Source organism: Dermacentor andersoni, chromosome 4 (genome assembly GCF_023375885.2).
Source record: "Dermacentor andersoni chromosome 4, qqDerAnde1_hic_scaffold, whole genome shotgun sequence".
NCBI classification, from domain to species: Eukaryota; Metazoa; Arthropoda; class Arachnida; order Ixodida; family Ixodidae; genus Dermacentor; species Dermacentor andersoni.
In genome coordinates this window covers 77,317,216-77,339,028 of record NC_092817.1, presented here as the reverse complement: position 1 = coordinate 77,339,028, position 21,813 = coordinate 77,317,216, and the positions used below count along the sequence as shown (strand labels likewise).

Sequence of the window (21,813 nt, the reverse complement as noted above, 5' to 3'; positions counted from 1 at the left end):
TTTTCAGCTCAAGAGCTTGTGCAAACAGCCGCTTTCTTGCGTAAGATGTTCATTTACGTATAAGGGCTTCTGATCCTTTTGTGGAAACCCAAGGTTCACAGTGGTCAAGCGAGCCTTGCGTGCCTTTTTCATGAACTCAGTTTTTTTTCTTGGGAGCAAAAGCGTGCAATAATATTTTTCTTTTTTAGCTGGAACACGATGTGCAGTATCGACATCCTCAGGAGCGATTTTGCATCCTATAGCATCACCCATAGACTGAACAACCGCAAGACAGCTTTCACCTATATATATATATATATGTATATGTATGTATGTATATATGTATGTATGTATATATGTATGTATGTATATATGTATGTATATATGTATATGTATGTATATATATATATATATATATATATATGTATATGTATGTATATGTATAGCGCTCTAAGTGTAGGAAGTTGGCCTTCGTGCGCTGTTTTAAATCCTGCTTGACAAATAAGAGGGGAAAGAGTGTGGCGACAGCGCCTGTGCACATTACCTGGGCTTCTGTGGTTATAACGTCATGTGCATCGGAGGTGCCGGTGCGTCTGCAGCAGCGGTTGCGGCATATATGCACCAGCTTTCCGGGCCTCACCCAGATGTGTGTGTGTGTGTGTGTGTGTGTGTGTGTGTGTGTGTGCACAAGAAAGGAAACCGAGGGCCTAATTTTTATTAGTCGTATCGTAAGAAGCCAACAAAGGCTACAAAGACAGCACAGGGGAAATTGCATGTACTTATTAAAGAATGTTAAGCGAAATGAAAGTGGAAGAACAACTGGCCGAAGGTGGGCTACGAACCCACGTCTTTGCTTATGCGTGCATTGCTGTCCTTGTTGGCTTATCATATGACTCGTGTAAGGCCGTCACTTCAGTGAACAACTTCGAGCTGGCATGAAGTTTCAAATGGAACTGTTACTAAAACTATTCGCCATTTCGGCAAAATCGCAGCCTCCTTTTTTTTTATTTACAGCGATATGTTAGCCGCTCGTTGGTCAGCATTTTATTACAATAGCAACTATATGGACACTCCAAGCGCATTTCTGCCATCAGCGTCGCCGCGGCCGTGAGGTTCCGTATATAATTCAAGGGCGAGAGCACCATCGCCATGCGCCTTACGCTGTATGTGCGTGTGAAAGTGTGTGAAGCACCAGGGGAGGAAAGGGAGGTGGGGCGGCGTTCTACTCTAGCTGAGACTTCCTTTTGACCACCCCGCTTTCCCCGGCGTTTCCTCCTCGTTTCCCCTGTCGCCCCAGCCTCCCCTGCTCCCCCATTGGCCAATTTGTGTCACATGGATGCATGCATTGTGGTTTTGTACATATATTTTTTCCAGCGTGCTCCGACCGCCATTGTCGACCCAGTGCGATGAAAGTAAGTGCAAACAGATTGAACGGGTGTATTAGCACACCAAATCAAGTGCGTTAGGGACGAACACTTCATTGTGATACCGTACAGCTGTGCCTTCGGTTGCCGCAACCGTTACGGGGAGCTCAACACGCAAAGAAAAAAAGCGTGGATGCGTAGCGTTGGACGGCTGCCTTCAAGGAGGTTGCAAAAGACTCACTGCTTTGTGAAGTGCCACGGTTCTTCATTACCACTTATTTTGAACGCCTGCCTCTCCAAAAAAGTGCTGGCGTATGTGTCAATGCTGTGCGTGGTTTTTAGTGCGTTTATCTTGATTTTTTTTTTAATGTGCTCGATTTGTTTCATAAAAGTTTTGCCGTGAAAGTGCTCGCATCTGCAGCAGGCATGTGACATAAAGGAGTCTTTATTCAGGCAATTTTTTTTCCAGCTCAACTAGATGTTAGCACATCCTCGATGCTTTTGCAAGGTTCAGTAAGGCTTACGAATGCAGTCGTTTAGCTTCAGTGTACGCCCGCATGTATTCATTTGGTTTGTGGTGTTTAAATTTTTTAACGTCCCGAAGTGACTAAGGCTATGAGGGAGGTCGTAGTGGTTGGCTCCGGATAACTTTATTTAGGTCACCTGGGAATGTTTAACATGTACTTTGATCATACAGTACATGGGCCATTCAATTCCTCGATGTCCCGTAATTCTCCCGCGGGAGCGGTAGCACTATGTCAGACGTTGGTGCGTTGGCGTGATTCTACTTCTTTAATATATTTTATTTACTAGTTGTAACAGCGTGTCATTATTTCGTATTATTGACAGTGCCTCCAGGGCACCAAAGCGGCAGCAGGAACACCAGAGCTAGAACCAGGGCTGGACCTTGGGTTGGGGCCCGCTGAGGTCTGTGCGTGCCAGGGGGATATAGTATCGGCGCTCCACTATCGTGCATAGCTAATTTTGTATGTGAACACTTGCTGTGCCGCAGGTGCTCTCCCGAGGCCTCGGGTAGCTTTCCTGGAATAGTACATGTAAAAAGAAAAAAGAAATGTCACGACGACAAAAGCACTCTGCAACAAAAAAATTTGGAGGATGCTTATAAGCTTCGCCTTTAAGAGCGAAACGCGATCCCCGACTGCTTCTCATGCTTCCCGGCAACTGCAGTGTGTGTAACCGTAATGCTTACCGGGAAGCGCTCGCGGCGAACGCTATGCACGAAGGCGGGCTATCTGGTCAAAACACGGCCTCTTGCAGAGGCCGCGATGCGACGGAGGCGAGCGCCATCTGGAAGTCTTGCAAGGAAGCGGGCGCGCTGCTCCGTGAACTCCGAGATATTAGAGACCTTTAGCTTGTACGCTATTCCGGTAAACGGGAGCGGTTTGGGCGGATTACCGGATGGTAGGGGCGTAAACGTGAGCGGTGAAGCCGCCTGGTGTTGTAGAGCTCAACCAGACAAACGCATAGCTAAAGCTGCAGTAACTCACCATATCCTGCTTCGCCACTCGTGCAAATTTTTGGCAGCGGCGTAATTGTGAACACGATTACGCCACTGTCGAAAATTTACGCCAGCAGCTAAGCAGAATATAGTAATTAGCTCTGTGTTTGTGTGGTTTAGCTTTGCGCCACCAGCTGGCGCCACCAATCTGGCCGCTCACCTTGACGCCCCCGCTAAACCGGAAAACCGCCCGCGCTTGCCCGAATACCGGACACGCTAAAGGTCTCCATTTACGCGCCGGCGTACGCAAATGGCGGACGTCTCCGGTCTGTGCATTGTAGAAACGCTGGAAAAGGGGTTTGAGTTTTCGAGTAATTGAATATACCAGAAAACATAATTCTAATTACAATCCGAGAGCTATCATGTCTGTAGGAATTGTGTGTAAATCGTAGTTTGCGGTTTTCCGCTTATTTCAGCTTGAGAAATTCAATTAGTTCAGTGAATTCCTTGCGTCACATGTACGGCCTAGGTATCTGGTTCGAAAATATTTTCTGTCGATGCGACGTCTGACGCTGGACGCAGACGTCGGATTTTCTGCGACACGGGCTCCTTAACGCTTTCGCGTTAAAAAGCGCTCGTGCGAGAATTACGGAACGCCAACGAAGAATCTACCCACGGACCTCTTGCATTTCTCTATTCCGGCTGCTGCCGGAGGCGTCCTCGGTAATGGAGTGATGAGCAGCTGCAACTCGCACGTTTTGTGTGCGGGATTATCATAGCGAAAAGCAGCGAAGTACCACAGGTCACCTGATAAGGATTACCATTTTTACTGCTTAACGTTAATATTTTTATGTATCAGATTAAGTAAATGGGTATCGCATGCGCCAGGCACGTACCTGCAGGACTTCTTCCGGGGGGGGGGGGGGGGGGGGGGGGGCAGGGGCGCAACTCAAGGTAATTTTTCTAAGCAAATGAAGGGGGTTACCTTTACTAGTACAAATGTGAATAGCGTCCACCACTCACCATTAGGACACGTAAACCTGCAAAAGACAAATAAGTTGAGGCGTATCTCTCAGATACGCCCGTGAGATACAGCTCTCCTTTACTTGGCAAACAAGGAACCACGTCAAATGGACTCGCGCAGGAAGAACAATGCCAAGAACAAGTAAACAAGCGAAAGTGTAAAATAAAGGTTACTGTAGTAGAATACAACTTAAAGAAGCAGCAGTTGGCAACGAAGGCACACAAACTGTGTGGGGTTTTGTTACTCGGCCAGCCACTCACAGAAGCAAACAAAATCGTCGTTATGCGGCCTTTTCAAAATGGCGTCGTACTTGATACATCCGGAGCGTCTTCTGTTCTTGAAGAGTCTTTTCATCGGCGGAAGCAATGAGGTATGCAGCAGACACAGACAAAGTGTATGGAGTCTGATCATTTCACTCTAAAAAAGTCAGCGGTGCAGTTCATTTCACTGCTGAACCCGTTTTACTCATGAAATTTCACTGCCAACTGAAGTGAACCTTGACAATAAATAGTTGCAGAGAAGCAAACATTTTATTTCAGTTCTATAAAGAAGTAGGATTTCGCCATTCCACTATAACAGGCAAGGTAAAACGTATAAATTTACGCGCTAATAATTTTGTTTTTTGTGGTTACCACCTTATTTGGGTAAAAGGAAAAGTTCGAAGTACGAATTATTTGCAGCTTAATTCGCGGAGGAACAGTGGCAGGCGGTTATGAGGGCGTGGGCAGGGTTTCGCTGCAGATTTAAGTTGTATCCGACTAGAGCAGTGTTTTTTGAATTAGCTCTGGAAGAAATATAGAGGAATACACATTTGCGGAACAATCGCAGTTCTTTTGGATCCCTCGTTTACTGCTCTACCAAGTTCAGTGCCAAAACCGACTCGTATTGTTATTTGGGAAGGTGCGTAACGATACGTGGCCGCCAGTCCTGTAGAACCGGTGGAGCGCAGGACGCTGCGGTTCTAAATGTACTGCGCCCACCGCCGGTAGGTTACACAAACATCTACATAAGCACAGCAGAGAGGCAGCGTCAGGCGGCTTGACTGATAACTGTAGAAGCGTCATTCAAAACACACGGAATTGTTCTCCACTTCCGGCGGCGTTTTATCTACTTACTTTTTAAATAAAAAGGTGTTGATCCATAGATATTTTCATAAACAACTGTTAAATTTGTTAATTTTCACTTTTCCTTCCTGTTTGGCTGTTGCCTTGGCTCTCTCCCTTAGTAGATGGTTTAATTTCTGAACTCCTTGCGACTTTGGGGGTCAAGAACAGATCGTGGTTCTGTAAACGGCACCCATTAGATCATTGAAAGCGGACAAATTCGATATGTCATTTATATCTTACGTGAATTTCTTACGTTGTGTACAATGGTTCTGCGAAAGTTGTACTTTCATATTACTAAATGTTTTGAGATTCATGTGTAACATATCACTTTTGTCCGCTTTAGATGTACTAATGGTATCACAGAATTGTGATACCGTTTTTCATTGCGGAGTTATAGAGTTGCAGATGTGATAGCTTCGTTTTCTGAAAACTTTCGATTTCTTCCAATTTTTAATAAAACATTGACGACCTAAATAATAAATGCGATACCAACAGTCACTACATTTTAAGTTTTTCTTTTAAATGCTACAAACCTCGCCAAATTTGGTGCAGTGGTTGCCGAGAAAAACGAATTATGCTCCGCATGGCTCGAACGAAGTTTTCCGCAGATTTCCTCTGTTAGCGCGTTAGCCGTCGTCTGCTATGGCCGGGTCGACATAGGTGGCGCCACTGTCGAGGCAGCGCCGAGCGAAGGAGTGGAACGGAGGAGGAGGGAAGCGGTTATCGCTAAATTTAAACATTTGGGGATTTTAGCTCCAACTTAGCATGTGGCCGCTGTGCGCTGTCGCGCGGCCATGTCTTGAGAGCGGTCTGCTGCTCGTAGCTTTGTGCGTGCTGTGTGTTCTCGGCGCTCACTTTGCGTTGACGTGACAGACAGCACGAACATGAGTTCGCTCGCTGCTGCTGCCGTGCTTTCTCACGCCAATGTTTTGAGAGCGAGTGTTCGCGGTCATCAAGTATTATGTGTTCATGTTTGCTGTGCGCGCTGACACCATGCTTGTTAATTTAGTCAGCAAGCTAATGTTTACAAGTTGATACGGCTGATAAATGTACTATCTTTCCTTGGTATGGCTATCTGATAATTTGCTATCGCAATCGATACTACGCCTTTCGGGTGAAACAGCGACTTTTGCGTCCGTGCCCATGGGCAAAAATGTGGGCCGATCTCGGAGGTAATTCAATACCGGCCGACCCGCGGCGGATGTGAGGCATGCTTCAACACATCAGAAAAATGATGCAAAAGGTGCATACATTCTTTGGAATCACGTATACAACATACAGAATAGCGTTCATTTCAATAAAGAACAAGCACAAAACAAATATCCGAAATACATAATTGATGATAAAGCACACTTGATAACAACGTGAAGCACATAGCGCTCCCCGCATACGTTACCCGCTAAAGACTACTGTTGCGCAAGCTGTCGCGGTGATGGCAGCCTGCGACGTTGGGAGGGGGGAGGTGTAGTGTGACGTCACTGGCCTTTCGTATGTAAAAGAAGCAGCCTAGCAACTTTCATTGTTGTTGCAGCACGGCTATGCATACGCAACGCATAGTTAGAACTCCAGAGGAGCGGCGTGAATACGAGGAGCGGCAAAGAGAAAAAGAAACAGCAATACGAACAGCGGCGGCGTGCTGTAAAAATTACCATTACCCACATTACTGTAAATTACCATTACTGATATTACTGCAGTGTAGTGCAATAAAGCATTGCACATCCCCCTCAGCAGTTGTAGTGGTGAATTCAGCAGCTTCGCTGGATATCCACTTTGGCTGGCTTGGCCGGGATGGCGAGTCATTTTTATTATTATTACTATTTTTTTTTCTTACCACGAGTCCGAGTATAAGCGCTGCTGAGCTTGACTGCTATTGATCCTGACTCTGAGTGAATCCGTCTTGGCCTCATTTCGATTACTGAATGAATTATTTATGACATTTGCACGCAAGTGACGATGTATCTATACATTCCTAATAAACGTTGTAAATATTAGAAATTTCTTCTTCAGTTGTTAGCATTACCTACTGGAAAGAGAAGCAATACTGAGACATAAATCATTCACGTGCATTTCACACGCCGTTGATGAAAGACTGCCGGAGGGGTCACTGAAGTGTGCAGGTTTTTTTTTTTTTCCATGGTCAACAAAGTACAAAAAGCAATTTGTAGCGAGATGAACATACAGCAACATGTTCATTCTCTAGGCATAGGCTATACATACCATTAGAAATAATTGTTAGCTGGCTAGCTCCTTCTCTGTAAAACATATATGTATTAAGCTTTGTCCTGTGTATACAGGGTATCCCAACTGTCATGCAGCGAGATTCAAAAATATACAAATTCCACGTAGAACCAAGGTAATGTTGTTTGCAGTCGCTTGGAGATGCTCAGATTATTTTTTGCATTCCGCCTAATTATATACTTAGTCTTAATTTATTAATCATCGATTGGTTGGCTTGCAACCGCTCAAGATCACCAATGCACGGAATCACTAAAGTTTATGCACTGCATTATTAACTCCTCTTGCTGAATTTCTTCAGATAATTACCTAACTCCTCCTAATACTAGAAGTCAACATCGCCAAAATATCGCGCCTTATTTTGCCCGTAAGGATACTTAAATACAGTTCCTTTCCCTGTGTGATTGAATATTAGAACGATTTGCCTCGTCCAACTCGTTCGCTTACATTAAACTTAGCGATTATTGAATATATAGATAGTATTTTCGTTTGGTCTGTATTGTTCATATTGTCTCTATTATTTGTCATTGTTCTGCTTTTCACACGCACTCCGGCAATAGCCCAATAGGGCTGCTGTATGTATAAACAAAATAGGAATAAAGCAACTTTCCAGATAATATAAATAGATGAAAAGTGCCAATGATAAAATTGTAGAGAAACATGAAAAACTACCGATGCAGGTTCATGTTGCTCAATACGTGCTACATGAAAGCGTTTTTTCGAGCCTGAAAGAAGCCTGCGAATACATGCAAAATTGCCGCACGACTGGCCGCTCGAGACACTTTGCGTTCATTGGCGGGCTTCTCGAAAAACAAACGCTGTAGCACGCATTGAGCGACAGAAAGCTGTATTGGGAAGTTTTTCATGTTGCTCTACAATGTTCTCGTTGACAGTTTTAATCAAATTATAATATTTGAGAAGTTGATTAATTATTTAAAGCTAATTAGGTAATTAGGCGAAATGAAAAACAAATAAGCTGAGTATCTTTAAGCGACGGCAAAGAACATTAGCTTGGTTCTGTCCAGCTACGTGGCATTTGCATATTTTAAAATCTTTATGATAGCTTGGACGCCCTGTATGTTTACATATATAGTGTCTGTGCATGGTGCTCACAGTGGAAATAAAAAAAAAATGGCTGTGGCTTAGCTAAGGTTAAGCCCAGGATGCGAAGCATACTAGCCTTTATTTTAGTTGTTGAACCACTGTTTAGCCTGGTGAACTGCTGTTGCTTGGCTATATTTGGTTCGGCTAGACGAAGAAACAACTCATGCAGGCGAGCGCACGAGCTGAGACCCGGCTATGTAGCTACGCGGCCGCAAGCGAGCGCACGAGTTGAGCCTTCGCTTTTGCAGCTGTTATGACGTCATATGGTAGCTACGCGGCCGCGCGCGGCGCAGCAAGGAAGAGCGTGGTTGTGCGGCTAGTATGCTTCGCATAAAAAAATGAAGTGAGGCAATACGGATGAGGTAGCTGCCGCTGGTGCTTCAATGCGCTTGTCCTCCTATTGCCAGGGTTTGCAGAAATGAAGTGAAAACATGAATTAACAGCCTTGTACGCCCGCGCCGACAATGATGCCGCGCTTAGCCGCAATAAAATTCTAAGTGAAAAGGTAGAGGCAACTCAAAAGAAACCTCAAATGATGTGGATACGTTTAGTATGGATACAGTTTAGTAATGACACTTTAAGAGAGGGGGGGGGGGGGGCAGGTAAGCTTCGGCATCCCCGGAGGACAGGGGGGGGGGGGGCTCCCCCCCCGGAAGACTCCAGAGGAAGCTCGTGTCCCCTCCCTCCCCCTCCCCCGTAGTCGGCGCCTATGAGCCGGACGCATGTGGTACATGTGACGCTTCGCGTTCAAAATCCGTGCCTGAATGCGCACATAGCAAGGTCACTCTAAATAGGTCGCGAAGCTTGGAACGAAAAGCGTGCCAAAACCTATCGCCAAAGATATCAGTTAGTAGTGCACGATTGAAGCGCGACTAGGTGAGGGGGGGACAAACACTGAAACTAGAAAACCTATGCGAAAAAAAATGAGCGCAAATACTGTCATACGAGTAAATATTCCGTTTCAAGTATTTTTCCTGTACTAAAACAACAAATGTTAATTTTCTTCTATTCCACAATTTATTAGTTCGTTCTTGGGGACCCCTACCAACCAGTGATTCTGGCGCAAGACTTGGCAAGACTGTGCAAACAAGCTATTGTCGAAATGCCGGACGCCAAAGAAATTCAAACATTCGCGCCAAGCAGCATAAGACCTTGACGTCACTGTCATTTCCGGTTGTGACGTCACTTTTTTATTTTTTATTTTTTGCTTGCTGTTGTCCCCACAATACGTAGATGGCGACGGTTGCAACGAGCCGCCGTTTTCTTGACTTGTGGGCTTCTATGGAAGCTTCGCTACCAGTTTACATATACCTTGCACATAGCTCGTGCGAGTGTGCGTTCAAATATTCAGTGCGCACACACTTGATGTAACCCTTCGAGAAACGCGGACGTTAGTTCGCGAATAAACCGCGGTTTCGTAACCCGTTCCGCTCGCTCGCCTGAACCGCGCGGATTAGACGAGGCTCTTTGCGACGACACTGTAATAGCATGACACATGGCGTGGCACATTTTAACGCTTGGCTTGCCTGAAGTTTGATGTGAAGAAGAAAAAAAAAGAAAGAAAGAAAGAAAGAGAGAGAAAGAAAAGAAACAAGAAACAAAATCACAACTTCATTCCTTTTTCTTTCTTTGTTTTCTTTTCGCTGAGCCAAATTCGTAATCTTCTTTCATGCTTCAGACAGACGCTTACGTCAGCTCGGCTGCAAGACGTAATGATTAAAAAAAAGAGAAGTCAGGTAATAGATCTTCAATAAAAGAAATTAAGGAACGTTTTTTAGCTATTTACTGAGGCTACCTTATCGGATTCGCCTCACGTGTGCAGCCTCAGTGGCGGCAAGAGGGCTTCTTCCGCGTGAGCGAGGTCAGAGGGACGTGAAAGAAGAAGAAACTCGTCGTATCGAGCGCCGGCCCATATTGTGTCGGTGAGCTCCTTTCCGCGTCAAAAATGCTTCAATAGGCTGTTAATCTTCACGGTGGTGCTTGAAATAAGTATCGCTAACCGTTTCCTCGCGACGTGTAGGCGAAAGAAAGGAAAAAAAGAAACTTCTTTCTCAATTTTAGTAGCTGTACCTTTGCTCTCAACATTTTGCCTTTAATACGATCGCGTTCTCTATTCCAGAGGAGGAGATGTGCTTCACTAACACACCAGGAACAATCAAGGCACTGGCAGCCTTCTGCTTCGTACGTCCTTTTTTCTTTATTATTTTCTCACGCAGTGTCTGCCGCAGTCCATTCTGAACTGCATGCGTATGCGACAGGCCACAGACCTCGTTAAAGCGGGCTTTCGTTTATCGGAGGTATTGAACACTTGAATTCAGTGTAATGAATTTGTGGGCTGGTCGGTGCGGCATTTGTGCAAAGGGAAAAGAACAGTACATAAGCGTTCTTCCTGTTCATGTACTCTTCCCTTCCCTACCACTTTAGCGTTCCCCTTTGCACACGTGAATTCAGTGCCTAAAGGTTGCAGTTCTGATATCGATATGTGTGCATCTCCAACCTTGCCAGTGGAGCAGTGACATGACAGGTGTGCCATGGGACGCTGCTCCTCGTACCAGGGACAGGCTTGATGGTTTCATTTCTCTCGCGGCATGGTGGCAGATCCTCACCCAGGCACTCAATTCGAAAGGTATGCGTGTAACGGCCGTACCAGTAATAACCTCTTCAGACCACAGGCCTGTGCCCCACCCCGCGGACAACGGCTTTCATCATCTTCAACGTTGAACAACCAATTATAAGTTAACATAACCGGATATGGGACATAAGGATAGGTCCAGGCGACACTATGTGACAAACGCGTAATCATTTAGTCGCCACTGCTTCTTTTTGACAAAATTGATACATTGCGCGAGACGTACCGCTACTGCATCGTCACCGACGACGAAAGATGAATGTGTTGTACAGTCAACCACAAAATCTTACGGAACACGAAATCCGAGAAAAAGCTCAATGTCTGCGCAGCCTCACAACGCAGCCTAGTATTCGCATTTACAGCATCTACCATTATATGTAAACAACATTATGATGTTCAGTTTTACTGACTGCTGTTACAGGCTGCTCGGAAATAGAACGTTTGCCGAGATCCCGTGGTCCGTAAACATTTAAGGTTGACTGTACATTTAAAATGCCACCAGATGCCGTGGCAGTTCAGGATGAAGACTGCCGGAAGAGGTCCAAAAATTTGGCAACCAAGTACAGGGTAATTGAAAGTGTAAATCATGGAGTAAGGGAAAAGTTTGGAGGGATCATCGCGCAACGCGATTGAAGCCAAACCTGTCGGCTCAACACGTGATCGTCACGTCAAGGTGGGCGGTTGGTTTTAGTGTTCCCGCTCCACAGGCAGAGCTACGGCAGGGCAACCGTCAGGCGCGCGCCGAATAAAAACTGCTAGCATAGTTACTGGGAACCAAATGTCTCGACAAATATCGATTCTTTCTCCGTGATCTCGACGCAAGAGGTCACGTGTTGGGCCGACACTGAGCAATGTGATTGGTGTCACGGAGCGTTCACTTGCCAAGGCTGGCTGCCTGACGTAATGCTTCTAACTTCTTCCTTCCTCCATGGCGTAAATGGACAACCAGGAGTCATCAGAAAGAAAGTGAGAGAAACAGAGACAGCAAATTGGATGCAAAGAATGGAAGCAAAAACGACCATGGAGTATTACAAGAGTGGGAAGAAAGAAATTATCAGGTAAAATCTGTAGAAAAGCACAATGGGCAATCTGGAGCAAATATTCGCAACAAGATGAGGCATGTGCATGCCGCAGCAAAATTCCGGAAACTACTCAGCATATCCTTAGGGAACGAGAAGGGATTCTCGCCCAGTGAGACCCGTAGGTAATGTAACCAGAGGCTCTTGGATTTAAAATGAACGAAAGCATCAACCGGTCAGCAGACAAGATAAACAATAAGCGTTTAGAGATGGAAAAATAGCAGGACAGAGATTGATACGACCGGATCTGTTATAGGCATTGGTGGGAGGTTAATATACAAGGCAGGTAGAGAAGTTTTGAGAAAAAAAAAAAAAGGTCAAGGACATGTGTGCAAAAATGCTAGAATGAAAAAAACGTTCACCGACGATTACGATACTCCCTAATGCGAATTTTGAGCGCAGCTCTGTTTAGGCGTTTTGAATTCGCGATATATTGTTGCAAAGAAGTTCTGAACGATAGGGTCCTCCGGGCTGCAACTTGATTCTGCAACCCTCGCAGAATCAAGCGTCTTTCATTTCTTTAGATCACTATCAGCATATGAGCATTTGACAGTACACAAGCAACCATTGTTGCGTGAACTATCAGAGCCGTTCAAAAATAATTTCGTTATAACTAAGGACTTCGACGCCTACGGCGCCTTGTGATGTGCCGTCGCGACGATTCAATTTTTCTTTTTTCTAAGTTCTTGGACGTTTCCATATCATTATTTCTCAAGTTGCCTCGCATTGTACGTTTATCAGGCCTAAAGTTCACGGCACGAAGCGAAACATTGTGCGCGGACGTGCATGCAGACGCGCAGTCGGTCGCTACGAACCCGTGCGATCGCTGGATTGAGGCTTCATTCTTTATGTCCCATTTGGTTATATAGACAGCCCACTATAGGAACCCATTTTGCAAAGTTTGCTTTCAGCGATTGCCTATCTTTCACGCAAGAAGCTAGTTCGGGGTACTCCATCGCGGCGACCGCGCGCAGCGTGCATTCACTGTACGTATTCGGTAAAGAGAGAGCGTCTGTGAACCATTCTGTGCTTTCTGTTTGCCTAAGATTATTATTTCGGCAGGAAAAAATTTCCCTCGTTTCGAGAGTACTTACAGAAATGTCCAGGAAGGCGCCCGCGTGGTGTTTTTATTGAGCGCCGACAGCCGAACCTATGCGGAGCGCGCCACCGTATCCCTCATACTACGCAAGCGAGGCGCTATCGGCAGATGGCGACTCCGTAAGTCCTCGCCCCCAATTGCTTCGGCGATTTCGCGAACTGCAGTGCCGTATACGGTAATATCCAGCCACTTGCGTTATGTTTTCCCCTCTAACGACTAAACTCGCGTCCCTTCGAAGCTGTAGATGGTGAGGACGAGATCAATGCTTACTTTTCCACAAGAGTTTGGTGGGAGACAGAACACCGAGCTGCACTTTTCGGTCGAAGGTCCGGGCTGGTCACGTTGTTTGTTGGCTGGGAAATATTTACAAACGGTTGAACGTGGTGGTCACAGTGTCTGTGACGTTATTTCAATCATTTTAATCTGCTTACAAAGAAGATTAGGAGGGATGGAAGAAAATTTTTGTTTCAGTCTTGTATTATAGCCTCCCATGAAAGCACAAAATAAGGGTCGCAGTTGCTGTCTGTGACTACTGTTACTCGAGCAATGTAGTTTACTGCGGCAGATTCGCGCCGTTATTCACGGCCAGTTGAAGTCGACCGACTTTAGCGTACCCTTTCTGATCATGTTGAACTTTCTCATAAGGATGACTTCAATGGAGCATCGAAAATAATGTCTTCCTTTTCAACACATCAACACATAATCTGATAGGTATGAAGTTGCCATTTTTCTGTTAAATATCTGTTTTTAATTTCGACACATGAATATGGAAGTCTTAAGAGAAAGTTTTAGCTCGGGTGCTCTTATATCTAAATGCATGTAAAAGGAGAATTCGTTTTTCTTGGCAACCACTGCACCAAATTTGACAAGGTTTGTTGCATAGAAAAACAAGATCTAGCGGCTATTAATTTCGAATTCTTGAATTAGGTCGTCAATTTTTTATTAAAATTGGGAAAAATCGCAAATTTTCTGAAAACGAAAATAACAACTTTACAACTTCTAACTCAGCAATGAAAAATGATATCACAATTCTGTGAATTGCATCTAATAGTACAATATTGTTATGTCACAAATGAAACTAAAAAGGATATATGGCAATATGGAAATATAGCTTTTGCAGAAGCCTCGTACACAACGTATTAAATCCACGTAAGATTTAGAATGACATATCGAATTTGTCCGCTTTCAATGATCTAATGGATGCCGTTTACACAACCACAATATCTGTTCTTGATGCAGAGCTATTAATTTGTAAACTTCGTGCTTCTATTTTGTTCAAACATTCCTAATGTTGAAAATACTTGTAACAAAACTGAGGCCATAAATCGAAATTATGCTCTCAACAGTCACTAGAATTTCACTTTATCTCTCAAAGGCAACAAATTTCGTTAAAATCGGTCCAGGGGTCGTCTCAGGAAAGCGTTTCTGCGTTTTACATGTACTTGAATAGGCCGCGTCGGAGTTGGGCCCGAGCTAAAGCTTCCTCTTAAGAAGACCGTACGGTTGTCTCATATTTTACTCGGAATATTTCGAATAGCAAAAAGCGTTGGTTAAAGTTGACTGGGGAACTGACATGATGTTAGCCGACCATACGTGTGCTGCCAAGGAAGTCTTTTTTTTTTGTAGTTAAGAAGAGAGTTCTAGCAACGATATTACGACGCAAGAACTCGAGTGTTAGACAAAATGTGCTGCGTCTCGAATCCAACTGCATTGAAACAACACAAAAAGCAATGAACACAAAATTGAACTGTACAGAAGCCATGTGTCTGCATTCCCTTTATTTCTTTTTTATCCCCACTTGTGATTTAAGGGGCAGTTTCACATGGTCACTTTGTCGTTTCATCGTTCCTCCTCTTTGCTTCAGACGTGTTCAATGACAACTTCCTGCAGTGCTGGAAAGTGTAGTTGAGGGATAGAGTGCTAAGCAGCACGAAAGTTGAGAGCAGTTGGCACTTCACGGCGGTGAGCCACGTATCATGAATAGAGACGTGGGCGTGACACCAGCCACACACCCATACTTCTGTTTTAGGCCTTTGTCAAGTTTCCAACTCCAATAAGGTGGTTTCTGAACCACTCCGCGCTCGAAGGCGAACAAACAGTTTCTCTCTCGCCTTCGCAACGCTCCCTATCCCTTCCTCACCGGGTACTTCTCTTGAAGGCGCATAGACACTGCGTTAGTACAGGAAGTCACGTTGGCGCTGTTGTTTAAGAACATCATCAACTTCCGCTTATCGTGACTCTGCTCTTTTCGGCTACACGCTGTTGCTACCGCACGCGCAATGCGAAACGCGCTTACACGTGCGAAGTTTGAAATCAGTTGATTTCGCACGACAGGCAAGCGAGGCGTCGAACAAGAGCGCCCGAGAGACTACATGGCAAAGGCGTGCTAGCAAATGGATCGGAAGTGGTGTCTCCTTGCATATGTACCACTCTATAGCTTTTGGCCTAGTTACGTCACCTGCACAACCCTATTGGCGTAACAATGTGTGACGAAGGGATAGGGAAAAACCGGGAAAGAGCACACGATTGTTTTTTCAAGAATCACAGAGGGTCTTTATCTTAGGGGCCCTTTGAAAATGCGCAAGCTTCAACTGTTGCAAGCATATAGATGCTAAGAAGGCGGCGAAGCGACAGAACAAACGATGAGAAGGAAGGACACAACGCAGGCGCTGACCATTAAGTGCTTGGTCTATGCTGCAGTGCGTCAACATGTTCAACCTCGTGTACCTCTTCATGCGGTACCAAGAGTTGCTGCCCGCCCAGGCCCAGCAACTCAGAAGCCAAATCGAGAGCGTGATGCCTGACGTCAAGAATCTTGACAAATACAGTGAGTACCGGCACAGTGGCGTGCTGTCTTGGCGGCGAAGTTTCATTACTTCAATATAAGGCGGGTTTTCTGAGTGCATATATTCTTTGTGAGTGGCTGCTTTTATAAGCATGGTCACAAACATAACGAACCTTTAGGAGTAAACTTGAGTACGCCAAGGAACACCCAACAACACAGAGCGTTTGTTCGCCACGATAAACAGTCTAAAGGCTCTTACAGTATTGTGCAGTAGAAGAGAACGTATAACGGACTGAGGACTGCAAGAATGTGGCAAAACAATGAATGGCGCTTGTGGCATGACGTCGACACGGAACCGGAGGTGACAACCAGGAGATAGTATAGCGACAGCTTTGACACGTCATGTCGTCGTCATTTGTAGCGTGTGTGTGTGTCTGTAGAGGCGTAACCTTGCATACTGGAGGGCACGAACCCACGGACCACGCTCACAGATTTTTTCTTTTAACGCGAATGTGAATTTCATCATCATCATCAGCCTATTTACGCCCACTGCAGGGCAAAGGCCTCTCCCATACTTCTCCAACTACCCTGGTCATGTACTATTTGTGGCCATGTTGTCCCTGCAAACGTCTGAATGTCATCCGCGTAACTTTCTGCCGCCCCCTACTACGCTTCCCTTCCCTTGGAATCCAGTCCGTAACCATTAATGACCATCGCTTATCTTCCCTCCTCATTACATGTCCTGCCCATGCCCCATTCCTTTTTCTTGATTTCAACTAAGATGTCATTAACTCGCGTTGGTTCCCTCACCCAATTTGCTCTTTTCTTATCCCTTAACGTTACACCAATCATTCTTCTTTCTATAGCTCGTTGTGTCGTCCTCAATTTAAGTAGAACCCTTTTTGTAAGCCTCCAGGTTTCTGCCCCGTACGTGAGTACTGGTAACACACAGCTGTTATACACTTTTCTCTTGAGGGATAATGGCAACCTGCTGTTCATGATCTGAGAATGCCTGCCAAACGCACCCCAGCCCATTCTTATTCTTCTGGTTATTTCAGTCTCATGATCCGGATCCGTGGTCACTACCTGCCCTAAGTAGATGTATTCCTTTACCACTTCCAGTGCCTCGCTACCTATCGTAAACTGCTGTTCTCTTCCGAGACTGTTACACATTAGTTTTCTGCAGATTAATTTTTAGACCTATCCTTCTGCTTTGCCTCTCCAGGTCAGTGAGCATGCATTGCAATTGGTCCCCTGAGTTACTATGAATGTGAATTCATTCCTTGTAATCACGAGAAATTTCAAGAGGAGGCAGATGCAAAAGGCAAGGAATGCCCGACAGAGGTCCCTGCCCCTGCATACTAGCAGCATTACAGCGCGTATAAAACAATACACATTTGCTACAAGCAATCCTTGTAATTAAACGAATAACACATTGCGTAATGTTTACTGCGCAAATTTATCAGTGAAGGCAGCGGTGCTACCAAAGCTATGTACAACGAAGTACAATAATCATAAATAACTTGCAAAATACATACGCACACAAAAGAAGTGCTAGTCCAATTCATATGCGGACACAGCCCAAGAACAATGAAAATAAAATGTCGCCTGCAATAACCAAGGAATATGTTCTTAATTCACAGTGGCCCGAAGAGACGGTGTCATCTTCGTCAGCCTTTTTGCGGGCATCAGCGTTCTGTTCGACTATGTCCTCTACGTGGGAGTAGACAGTGTAAGTGCGCAGAAAGACTAGCCCGCCATTACCTCCTTAGATTAAAGGCTGCATGCTTTGAAACCCGGGGCTCTAGAACATAAAACTATTCCAATCTGTTTTTATTCCAGTCTCCTGACATCAAATTGACGTAACCACCGAGGCAAGCATCAGGCAGTAACCCGCAGCGTTGCTTGAAAAGCCCAATCAAACGTGCTTCTCGTTTATAGGACGTCACTTTCTTTTGTTTTCAAAGCGAATAACATTGCCTACATTGAGCAGTTTTTGCTAATTGGCTGAAAAGAGGCGAGGATCACGCTTAAGAGGAGAGAGTTTCAATAAAGCTGAGCAGCACAGTAAAAGTAGATGCGTCTGCGATTAGTCCGCTTCTCCTAATTAGCTTGCGGTAGCTGGTGGAAAATCGCCGCGGTGTGCAAGGGGAGGTTAAAAATGCCGCCAAAACGGATCTTAAGCAAAGAAGGGTTGGCAGAGCGATGTTGTTTACTTGCCGAAGGGTCACGATAACTTTGTACTGCCACGCAAAATTGTTTATTTTAAGCAAATAAATACATGCGCCTCGGCAGCTCCGAGTAGCCAGTGCCAGAACGATCGGTGGGCAGCCATCATCTATTCCTTTGGGAACGGGCCAGTCTCCGGCTATTCAGAAAAAAAAATCACTTTTGTTCGGCATATTAATGCGTGTTTAACGCCCTCACATCACTTTGATGCGGTGAGTTTTCGCGGTTTTGTGACGTTGCGGTACAGACAGGCGAAGTGGGAACAGCTCGAAAATGTTTGACCAATAGCAATTGGTCAAACCACGCCTTTTTCACTAACGGCAAAAAAAAAAAAAAAAAGAAAAACTGTGGTCGAATCAGAACTTATTATCTTTCTTTCGTTCGGTTTAATCATGCATAATCAGTGCGCAAACATCCTATCAGATTAGGCGTTTTTGTGTGGTTTTCGTGACGTCGCGTGACAGACAGACGAAGTGGGGCTAGCCCGAAAATTTTTTGACCCACCGTCGAGGGCTGATGCAGGATTGGAATAGAACAGTTTGGAATAGCTTTACGTTATAGCGCCCCTGACGTCACGTGCGAAGGCAGGTAGCCTGTACAAGTTTTTGAAGGACGGAAGCGATGCTTCGCATGGTCTTCTTTCTCCAAAAGAAGAATTTTGCAATCGACTTTCTGACTTTACGAGCGATGTCACGATTTAAAGTATGCAGACATAGTGTCAACTACAGGAAGTGTTGGTTGACCGTAGTGTATACGTTTTCATCATGTTAAAGACAACACTTCAAATCGGCTTCTGGCCCCACTATGCTTCTTTCGGTCAACTTAGGTGCGCAGGCTGCTGGCCAATCTTATAAAGCAAACCAAACACTACAATCTTTCTACTAAGTTGAAACCAAGTTGCACAAATATGACTCGCTTTCCCATTTGCAAATGTAGCTATAGGTGCAATGGCCCCTCTTGTTAAGGTGACTTTCTGTCAAGAGTTTGTCAAGCTAATGGTGGCGCAGTCAGTTTTAGATTCCGTTACGAATGAAGCTAAATTGTTTTAAGGCGACGATGAAGTCATATTGGGTGCTATGCGCTGTCACTAGTAGTTCACACTCCTTTGTAGTTTGGACGATGATCTGAGCGAACATACGCTGTTCAGAAATGCAGCTTGTAGAGGCATACTTACGATTTACGAAAAGGGTCTTGATGCTTGCATACGCAAGGAATGGCTATGCCATAACTTTATTCCTTGCGCATTTCAGTGCTACAACTAGTTTCAGCTTATTAATTACAAAGAACCATTCAGACGGAAACAGCACATCAACGCTGGCAGGGCGAAAGCGATAAAAACACGAAAAATTGACTTTAGTTATGGAAGCCACCTTCGTGATGTATATATACTACACGTAATACCAGTGAGCAACAAACAATTTGTTGTGCATCGGCGATCAGCGACTTGAAAGAGTTGTGCTGCTGCAAAAGTCAGGTTAGTGCCATTTTTTCGAGTCGCTTAACTATAGTCTGCATGTACTGGTTCACACGTCGTTCAAGCTTGTGGTGCATCGATGCCACAAATTTTCGGGTATCCCGTTGTTTATGTCCTCTGAAGCTCGAAGAGAAGTAATGCGTGAATTTCGAACATTGTACGCTATCTTGTGATTCAACCATTGTTTGGCGCAATTTGGCCACACATGGCCCTGGCGCCATTAAAATGCACTCGTCATCAAACGATAAAGTAGCGAGGTTAACATAATAGTTGAACTTGCAGCAGAAGCCCAGGCTGATCTTGTGCGCATGGACGTGGGGCATCATCGACAGTTCCTTCGACGCCGCCATCGGGATCGCCTCGGGAAACATGAGCTTCATGGATGTGAGTGTGCTTTTCTTCAGTCAGTTTTCTTCCGTTCCTCTTCGCAACTTATTCGGGGCGAGGACTTACGGAGTCGCCATCTATCGGAAACGCTTCTCTTACGTAGCATGAGGGATAACGCGGCGCGCTCCTCATAGGTTAGGCTGTCGGCGCTCAATAAAAACACCACGCGGAGCCATCGTGCACATTTCTGCAAATACTCTCGAAACGAGGGAAGTTTTTGCTGTCGAAACAATAACTTAAGGCAAACAGAAAGCACACAATGGTTTAAAGGCACTATCTCTTTATCGAATACGTACAGTGAACGCACACTGCGCGCGGTCGCCGCGATGGAGTCACCCGAACCTCCTCCTAGCGTAAAAGGTCGGCAGTCGCTGAGAGCGAACTATGTGAAATATGTTGTTATAGTAGGCTGTCTGTATGACCAAATGGAGCATAGCATAATGAAGCCTCAAGGCAGCGATCGCACGGGTTCGCGGTGACCGACTGCGCGTCTGCATGCATGTCCGTGCACAATGTTTCGCTTTCGCTGCGAGCGCGTTTTCGCACCGTGCCGTGAGCTTTAGGCCGCAGCGTATGAGATTTTGACAGTACACAAAAATTGTTGCGTGGACACTGTCAGAGCTGTTCAAAAATAATTCCGTTATAACTAGGGATTTCGACGCCTACAGCGGCGACTTGTGATGTGCCGTCGCTGCGATTCAATCTTTAGTTTTTTCTAAAGTCTTGCACTTTTCGATATCATTATTTCTCAAGTTGCGTCGCACTGTATGCTTATCGGTCTTCTCAGCGAGCAATTTCCCGCTGCTTCTTTTCCTTAATCCAGTACATTCATTCTTTGGTGCTAGCACAAACGTATGAGCTTATGCCATGCCTTTTTTAAATGTGCTTCTTACCGTTCTCTTTCCAATCCGGACACCGGGCTCCGTTGCGTACGTCCGGCACCGAGCAGTAGTCTATCATGTTGGACGCCTTCAAAGGGAGCCACTACCTATTATAGGCCTTTCAGATGTGAGGCACACACCTGGTGCGGGAAAACCTCACGACTTAATCAGAACCGCACCGAAGGTGGGACTTTAAACCTTCGTTTTCAGCTCGCTTCGGCGCTTCCGAAGCAGCCGACGTGGCCACTGTGTCCACGTGATCTCTCATACCACGCCACGCCGGCGGCGGTGCCAGCTTTTCCAGTGGTGGAGCTCGCCCCCAGTAGTCTCACATAGAGGCACGAGAATGCCAGGCGTCGCACTTAGCGAAGGAGTGTTGAGGTACGAACGGGAGTTACATGTTGTGATGAGTTCTGGAGAACTCTTACACATTTTGAAAGGATAATTTGTCAAGTTCTGCTTGACTGGATTCGATTAACTGCCTCTGGCATAGATTCTTGATTTCCTATCCATTTATGCTTGAATACTTATTGCGCAGTATATTTAGGTTATCAGCACCTCCGGGTATCGGAACCTTCTTTCCGAACACTCTTCTTTCCTCCAGTGTTTTTTCGACACGAAATGTCAGAAAACTGTGCGGGAACCGTCGACGACGATTGTCGATGTAAACGAATAGTCAAACATGACCGTTCGCGACCCCGTTTCACGGCACGCAGGAGGCATTCTTTCTTGGCTCGGCATCGTTCTTCCAACTCTTCTTGGGTGAAGACCCATTCTGGCGATATTTTATAGCACCTAGAACAAACTACAAAACCTTGCAAAACTTGTTTTAATGCGAATAGCTTTCTTTGCTTTCTACAGCTGTTTCACCGAGGACACAATCATCGAGCGTGTAAGGTCACGCGCTCTAGCGCAATCGAGTTGCAGGGCGCGTTCGTCGCCGAACGACAACTATTATAACGTTTTGATACGCACGTGC

General features: G+C 45.4%; 1 protein-coding gene across 1 annotated transcript in view; it reads left to right on the top strand.

Annotated features, from left to right (window-relative positions):
- Nucleotides 1-8,978: 8,978 nt before the first annotated feature.
- Nucleotides 8,979-21,813, top strand: part of LOC126536788 (uncharacterized) — a 36,320-nt gene continuing 23,485 nt past the window's right edge. The window contains exons 1-4 of the mRNA XM_050183791.2: nucleotides 8,979-10,452; nucleotides 15,779-15,905; nucleotides 17,507-17,595; nucleotides 19,849-19,950. Coding sequence (XP_050039748.2) covers nucleotides 10,399-10,452; nucleotides 15,779-15,905; nucleotides 17,507-17,595; nucleotides 19,849-19,950 — 372 coding nt within the window. The 5' untranslated portion in view covers nucleotides 8,979-10,398. The remainder of the gene's footprint in view (nucleotides 10,453-15,778; nucleotides 15,906-17,506; nucleotides 17,596-19,848; nucleotides 19,951-21,813) is intronic.